This window comes from Cherax quadricarinatus, chromosome 3 (genome assembly GCF_038502225.1).
Source record: "Cherax quadricarinatus isolate ZL_2023a chromosome 3, ASM3850222v1, whole genome shotgun sequence".
NCBI classification, from domain to species: domain Eukaryota; kingdom Metazoa; phylum Arthropoda; class Malacostraca; order Decapoda; family Parastacidae; genus Cherax; species Cherax quadricarinatus.
In genome coordinates, this window is record NC_091294.1 from 28,829,796 (window position 1) to 28,837,295 (window position 7,500).

At 39.7% G+C, this 7,500-nt stretch overlaps 1 protein-coding gene across 2 annotated transcripts in view; it reads left to right on the plus strand.

Annotated features, from left to right (window-relative positions):
• LOC128684071 (cell adhesion molecule Dscam2) overlaps positions 1 to 7,500 on the plus strand; it is a 642,309-nt gene that overhangs the window by 531,547 nt on the left and 103,262 nt on the right. For both annotated transcript variants that reach the window (XM_070091014.1, XM_070091022.1), the window contains exon 9: positions 452 to 596. In XM_070091014.1, the coding sequence (XP_069947115.1) occupies positions 452 to 596 (145 nt within the window). The remainder of the gene's footprint in view (positions 1 to 451; positions 597 to 7,500) is intronic.

Here is a 7,500-nt window from a genome sequence, read left to right on the forward strand (position 1 = left end):
TCTCTCTCTCTCTCTCTCTCTCTCTCTCTCTCTCTCTCTCTCTCTCTCTCTCTCTCTCTCTGGTTGTGTTCTTAACAAAATGACACGAGGGTTTCCATCGTCATCTCCAGTATGTTATTACTTAACATTGCTAATCCTCTGATCTATTTCCTTGTTATTAAAATGTCCCACGATCTCCAAATTTACTAGGGTCATATTTGCTCTCCTTTTGTGTGTGTATGTGTGTGTGTGTGTGTGTGTGTGTGTGTGTGTGTGTGTGTGTGTGTGTGTGTGTGTGTGTGTGTGTGTGTGTGTGTTTGTGTGTGTGTGTGTGTGTGTGTGTGTGTGTGTGTGTGTGTGTGTGTGTGTGTGTGTGTGTGTGTGTGTGTGTGTGTGATGTAGTACAAAAATTTCGCCTGTAAACTGATATTGATTATTTTCTAGTACCTTTTTTTCCCGTTCCTCTCACCAGCTGCGGCGCCCCAGCTGGTGTACCGCTTCATCGAGCAGACACTGCAGCCTGGACCAGCTGTCTCCCTCAAGTGCATAGCTACTGGCACTCCCACACCCCACATTACCTGGCTTCTGGATGGCTTCTCCCTTCCCCCCTCTCACAGGTGAGTGACACTCTCCCCCTCCCACTAGACAGTGGCACCCCTTTCTCCATTCCACATTTAGAGGCACCCCATCTCCACTGAGGAGCACTGGCACCCTCTTCTCCCACTGGGGAGTGCTGGCACCCCATCTTCACTGGAGAGTGCTGGCACCCCAACCTCCCATTTTGAAGACGTGGCATCCCTACTTCCCACTGGGGTGAGGGGGAACCCCCCTCCACAAGTGGTACTTCGTAGCACCTCATACTTTCCTTCCCCAAGTGAATCTTGACATTCTCTCCTCATAGTGCCTGGGTTGTCTCTCTTCTTTCTTCTTCTTCTTTTTCTTCTTCTTCTTTTTCTTCTTCTTCTTCTTCTTCTTCTTCTTCATATTATTATTATTATTATTTTTATTATTATTATTGTTGAGAGGGTTCGTGGAGATATGATGGTTGGAGTTAAACACACTTGTGGATGGTAACACTTATATTAGCAGAGTGTGAAAGGGGATGCCCAGCCTTGCCGTGTTGCCTTGTGGTAGACCTGAGGGTGGAGTGAGGAGACGGCCGCGAGCGCAGCGCTCACATGCGGCATCACGTGACGTCACACAAGCTAGTCACTGAACCTAGCAAGGGGTCAACTATGTAAAATATATGGATGGTACTATGATACTCAGAAAACATATACATATACAAGGGATCAGCAACTATGCTGACATTATTATTATTATTATTATGATTATTATTATTATTATTATTATTATTATTATTATTTTTCTTTATTATATTATATCCCTAAGTTAGGAATTCAAACAAACTCTCAGTGTATAAGTCTTGCCGAATAGGTATAATTGGTCAATTAGCAAGAACTCATTTAAAATTAAGTCCTTTCTAAAATTTTCTCTTATGCGTTTAAAGATATATTTTTTTCATTTATGTTAATGTAAAAATTAATAATTTTATACCAAAAGAACCTTAGAAAACTTACTTAACCTTATTATAACAAGCGCAATTTAATTTAGCTTGACCCAACTAAATATATTTTAGATAAGTTTACAATAATTTAATAATAAACAAACACAATGAAATATTTTTTTCTCGTTAGGGTCAGAATGATTTTTGCCAAATTATTACATACATAAATTTTCCATTGCCTATTAGGCACGATATATACATTCCTCTCGGTGTATATACTGACTCGAGAGATAGCGAGTGATTCTGCGAGAAAAAGTTCAGTTTCAATGTTTAAATTATCCATCATCAGGTACAATTTTAGTGTTTGTCCATTGCCTAAACTCTTAAAAAAAGAAATAAATAAAAATTTGAGCTGAATTATATTTACATATTAACGATCTAATTTATAAATTCAAGCTTTAACACGCCACCCTGGTAGCCTGCCAAAATTCGAGACGCCCTAAACCACTGAACCATCACTGTTACATACAACAGTGCAGTTGTCATTTGCCTATAACCACTTGTTCGTGGATGCAATAATACGAAAACTGCTTGTGTAACTGGTATTCCAAAAGAGAGGAAAATGAAACAGTCCTTAGCTTGCCACAGCCACGTGTGTCCGCAACAGGAGTGACATGTCTACTGCTACTAGGGACCTGCCAATGCAATTATTTGCATATATATATATATATATATATATATATATATATATATATATATATATATATATATATATATATATATATATATATATATATATATATATACACAAACACTGATCTCTGGCTGAACGAGACTCGAACCTTGCATTGTTAATATCTCTAGTAAGGCTGATGCATGCAGGGGATGAGATGAAAAGCTATAAGCCTTCTCCCTGAAAGCTGGCTGCCTTGGATCAAAGTCTAGCGCAAGCTGAACTCCAAGGTATTGGTCCAGTGTGGGTAGATTGGTAAAGCACTGCGTACCTTGTTCCAAGGTTCGTAGGTTCGAGTCTCCTTCAGCCAGAGATCAGTGTTTGTGTATATTTCGCCTGCTCTTGCGAATTCGAATAGACAGATAGATAGATGGATAGATGTATCGTGGCGAATAGGTAAAATGTACGATTTTGGCTTAAATAGCCCCGCTCTTCTTGCCGAATAAGGCAGACGAAAATTTGTGCATGCAGTAATTTCGGAAAAAATCATTCTGAAGCTAACGAAAAAAATGTTTCATTGTGTTTGTTTATTATTAAGTAGTTTATACAGGAGAAGGAGCTACTAGCCTATTGCTCCTCGCATTTAGTAACCTCGTACGACACGCATGGCTTACAGAGGAAGAATCCTGTTCCACTTCCCAATAGAGATAAACAGAAATAAAGAAGAGCAAGAACTAGGAAGAAAGTAGAAGAAAACCCAGGGGGGTTAGCATATATATGCTTGTACATGCAAGTGTTGTGTGACCAAAGTGTAAGTAGAAGTAGGAAGATATATCTGCAGCGTTGTATGTTTATGAGAAAGAAAAAGACACCAGCAATCCTACCATCATGCAAAACAATTACAGGCTTGTGTTTCACACTCATTTGGTAGAACGGTAGTACCTCGCTGGGTGGTTGCTGTCTACCAACCTACTGCCACAGGATGGTAGTACCTCGCTGGGTGGTTGCTGTCTACCAACCTACTGCCTAATCCAGCTAAATATATCTTAGATAAGTTTACAATGACTTAAAACAAGGAAAAGAAAAACTTTTTTAAATTTGGGATGTTTGAATGTGTGTGGATGTAGTGCGGATGATAAGAAAGAAATGGTTGCTAATGCTATGAATGAAAATGTCCTGGCCCTAAGGGAAACAAAGCTGAGAACAGGGTAGGGGAGTTTCGGTGGGAAGAAATAAATGGAATTAAGTCAGGAGTATCTGAGAGACTTAGAGCTATGGAAGGGGTAGCAATAATGTTCAGTGATCGGTTATGGTGAGAGAAGAGGGAATATAAATGTATAAATTCAAGAATTATGTGGATTAAAATAAAAGTCGGATGTGAAAAGTGGGTTATAATAAGTGTGTATGCACGTGGAGAAGAGAAGCGTGTAGAGGAGCGAGAGAGATTTAGGGAGATGTTAAGCAAGTGTGTAGGAACTTTAGAGCCAAGTGAGACAGTAATTGTGGTACGGGACCTAAATGCTAAAGTAAGAGTAGCGCTTAGAGAGGGTGTGGTAGGTAAGTTTGGGGTGCCAGGTGTAAATGATAATGGAGAGCATTTGGCTGAACTTTGTATAAAAAAGGGGTTTGGTTATAGATAACATATTTTAAGAAAAAGAGGATAAATAAGTATACAAGATATGATGTAGGGCGTAATGGCAGTAGTTTGTTTGATTACGTATTGGTAGATAAAAGACTGTAGGGTAGACTTCAGGATGTACATGTTTATAGAGGGGCCACAGATATATCAGATCACTTTTAAGTTGTAGCTACACTGAGAGTAAAAGGTAGATGGGATACAAGGAAATGGACGCATCAAATAAGAGTGAAGGTTTATAAACTAAAGGAGGCATTTAGCGTAAGATATAAACAACTGATGGAGAAAAGATGGGCTAGTGAGAGTATAGGCAATGGGGCAGGAGATGTATAGGGTAAGTTTGAGTGTTCAGCAGAAGTTTGTGGCTACAGGAAAGTGGGTGCGGGAGGGAAGAAGAGCGATTGGAGGAATGATGTAAAGAGACGAGTAAAAGAGCAAAACTTAGCGTATGAGAGAATGGTGAAGCAATGTAAAAAGAGAGCAATTGAGAGAGTGGGTGAGATGGTATCAACAAATTTTTGTTGAAAATAAGAAAAAGTTTTAGAGTGAGATTAATAAGTAGAGAAAGCCTGGGGAAAGAATCGATTTGTTAGTTAAAAATAGGAGAGAAGAGTTATTAAATGGAAAGTTAGAGGTATCGGTAAGATGGAGGGAATATTTTGAGGAATTGTTAAATGTTGATGAAGATAGGGAAGCTGTGATTTCGTGTATAGGTCATGGTGCAATAACATCTTGAGGAGTGATGAGGAACCAGTTGTGAGTGTGGGGGAAGTGCGTGGGGCAGTGGGTAGAATGAGAGGGGGTACAGCAGCTGGGATTGATGGAATAAAGACAGAAATGTTAAAAGCAAGTGGGGATATAGTTTTGGAGTGGTTAGTGCATTTATTTAATAAATGTATGGAAGAGGGTAAGGTACCTAGGGATTGGCAGAGAGCATGCATAGTTCCTTTGTATAAAGGTAAAGGGGACAAAAGAGAATGTAAAAATTATAAGGGAATAAGTCTGTTGAGTATACATAGTAAAGTGTATGTGTTATTGCTGAAATAATTAAGAGTAAGATGGAGAGTAGGATAGCAGATGAACAAAGAGGCTTTAGGAAAGGTAGGGGGTGTGTGGACCAGGTGTTTGCAGTGAAACATATAGGTGAACATTATTTAGATAAGGGTAAAATAGTTTTTGTGGCATTTATGGATTTGGAAAAGGTGTGTGATAGGGTGCATAGGAGGGCAATGTGGCAGATGTTGCAAATGTATGGAAGAAGTAGGTTACTGAAAGCGGTGAAAAGTTTTTACTAGGATAGTGAGGCTCAGGTTAGAGTAAGTAGGCGAGAGGGAGATTATTTTCCAGTAAAAGTAGACCTTAGATAAGGATGTGTGATATCACCATGGTTGTTCAGTATATTTATAGATGGAGTTGTAAGAAAAGTGAATGCTCGGGTGTTGGCAAGAGGTGTGGGGTTAAAAAATAAAGAATCTAGCACAAAATGGGAGTTGTGACAGTTGCTCTTTGGTGATGACACTGTGCTTTAGGGAGATTCTGAAGAGAAAATGGAGAGGTTGGTGGATGAGTTTTGGTAGAGTATGTAAGAGAAGGAAATTAAAGGGAAAATATGGAAGAGTAAGGTGATGAGGATATCCAAAAACAACTTAGGTAATGGAAGATTGGAGGGAGAGAATATGGAGGAGGCGAATGTGTTCAGAAATTTGGGAGTGGACGTGTCAGTAGATGGGTCTATTGAAGGTTGAAGTGAATCATAGAATTGACTAGAGAAAAAGGTGAGTGGTGCACTGAAGAGTCTGTGGAGACAAAAAACTTTATCAATGAAAGCAAAGAGGAGAATGTATGAGAGTATAGTTATACCAACACTCTTGTATGGGTGTTAGGCATAGGTTGGGAATGTTGTAACAAGAAGGCTGGAGGTAGTGAAGATGCAATGTGCGAGGGCGATGTGTGGTGTGAATATAATGCAGAGAATCCGTAGTTTAGAGATTAGGAGGAGGTGTGGGATTACCAAAACTATTATCCAGAAGGCTGAGGAGGGGTTATTGAGATGGTTTGAACATACAGAAAGGATGGAACGAAAAAGAATGACTTCGAGAGTGTATAAATCTCTAGTGGAGGGAAAGCGGGGTAAGGGTCGGCCTATTAAAGGTTGGAGGAAGGGGATAAAGGAGGTTTTGTGTGAGAGGGGCTTGAGCGTGTTATATAGGACCGAATGGAGATAAATGGTTTTTAGGACTTGTCGTACTGTTGGTGTGTAAGCAAGGTAACATTTATGAAGGGATTCAGGGAAACCGGCAGGCCGGACTTGAGTCCTGGAGATGGGAAGTACAGTGTCTGCACTCTTAAGTAGGGGTGTTAATGTTGCAGTTTTATAACTGTAGTGTAAGCATGCCTCTGGCAAGACAGTGATGGAGTGAATGATGATGATGAAAGTTTTTAATTTTTCGGGTCACCTGCCTTGGTGGGAAACAGCGGATGCCTTATTAAAAAAAAATAAAAAGAGGCTAAATTAAATTGTACCTGTTATAATAAGGTTAGGTAAGTTTTCTAAGATTCTCTTGGTACAAAATTATTAATTTTACATTAACATAAATGAAAAATATATATCTTTAAATGTATAAGAGAAAATTTAAGAAAGGATTTAATTTTAAAAGAGTTCTACCTAATTGACCGGTTCAGAAACTTTGGTCCCTGTTATAAATAAATAAATAAATAAATAAATAAATGTATATATATATATATATATATATATATATATATATATATATATATATATATACATATTTTTTTTATTATCACACTGGCCGATTCCCACCAAGGCAGGGTGGCCCGAAAAAGAAAAACTTTCACCATCATTCACTCCATCACTGTCTTGCCAGAAGGGTGCTTTACACTACAGTTTATAAACTGCAACATTAACACCCCTCCTTCAGAGTGCAGGCACTGTACTTCCCATCTCCAGGACTCAAGTGCGGCCTGCCGGTTTCCCTGAATCCCTTCATAAATGTTACTTTGCTCACACTCCAACAGCACGTCAAGTATTAAAAACCATTTGTCTCCATTCACTAATATCAAACACGCTCACGCATGCCTGCTGGAAGTCCAAGCCCCTCGCACACAAAACCTCTTTTACCCCCTCCCTCCAACCTTTCCTAGGCCGACCCCTACCCCGCCTTCCTTCCACTACAGACTGATACACTCTTGAAGTCACTCTGTTTCACTCATTCTCTCTACATGTCCAAACCACCTCAACAACCCTTCTTCAGCTCTCTGGATAACAGTTTTGGTAATCCCGCACCTCCTCCTAACTTCCAAACTACGAATTCTCTGCATTATATTCACACCACACATTGCCCTCAGACATGACATCTCCACTGCCTCCAGCCTTCTCCTCGCTGCAACATTCATCACCCATGCTTCACACCCATATAAGAGCGTTGGTAAAACTATACTCTCATACATTCCCCTCTTTGCCTCCAAGGACAAAGTTCTTTGTCTCCACAGACTCCTAAGTGCACCACTCACCCTTTTCCCCTCATCAATTCTATGATTCACCTCATCTTTCATAGACCCATCCGCTGACACGTCCACTCCCAAATATCTGAATACATTCACCTCCTCCATACTCTCTCCCTCCAATCTGATTTCCAATCTTTCATCACCTAATCTTTTTGTTATCCTCATAACCTTACTCTTTCCTGT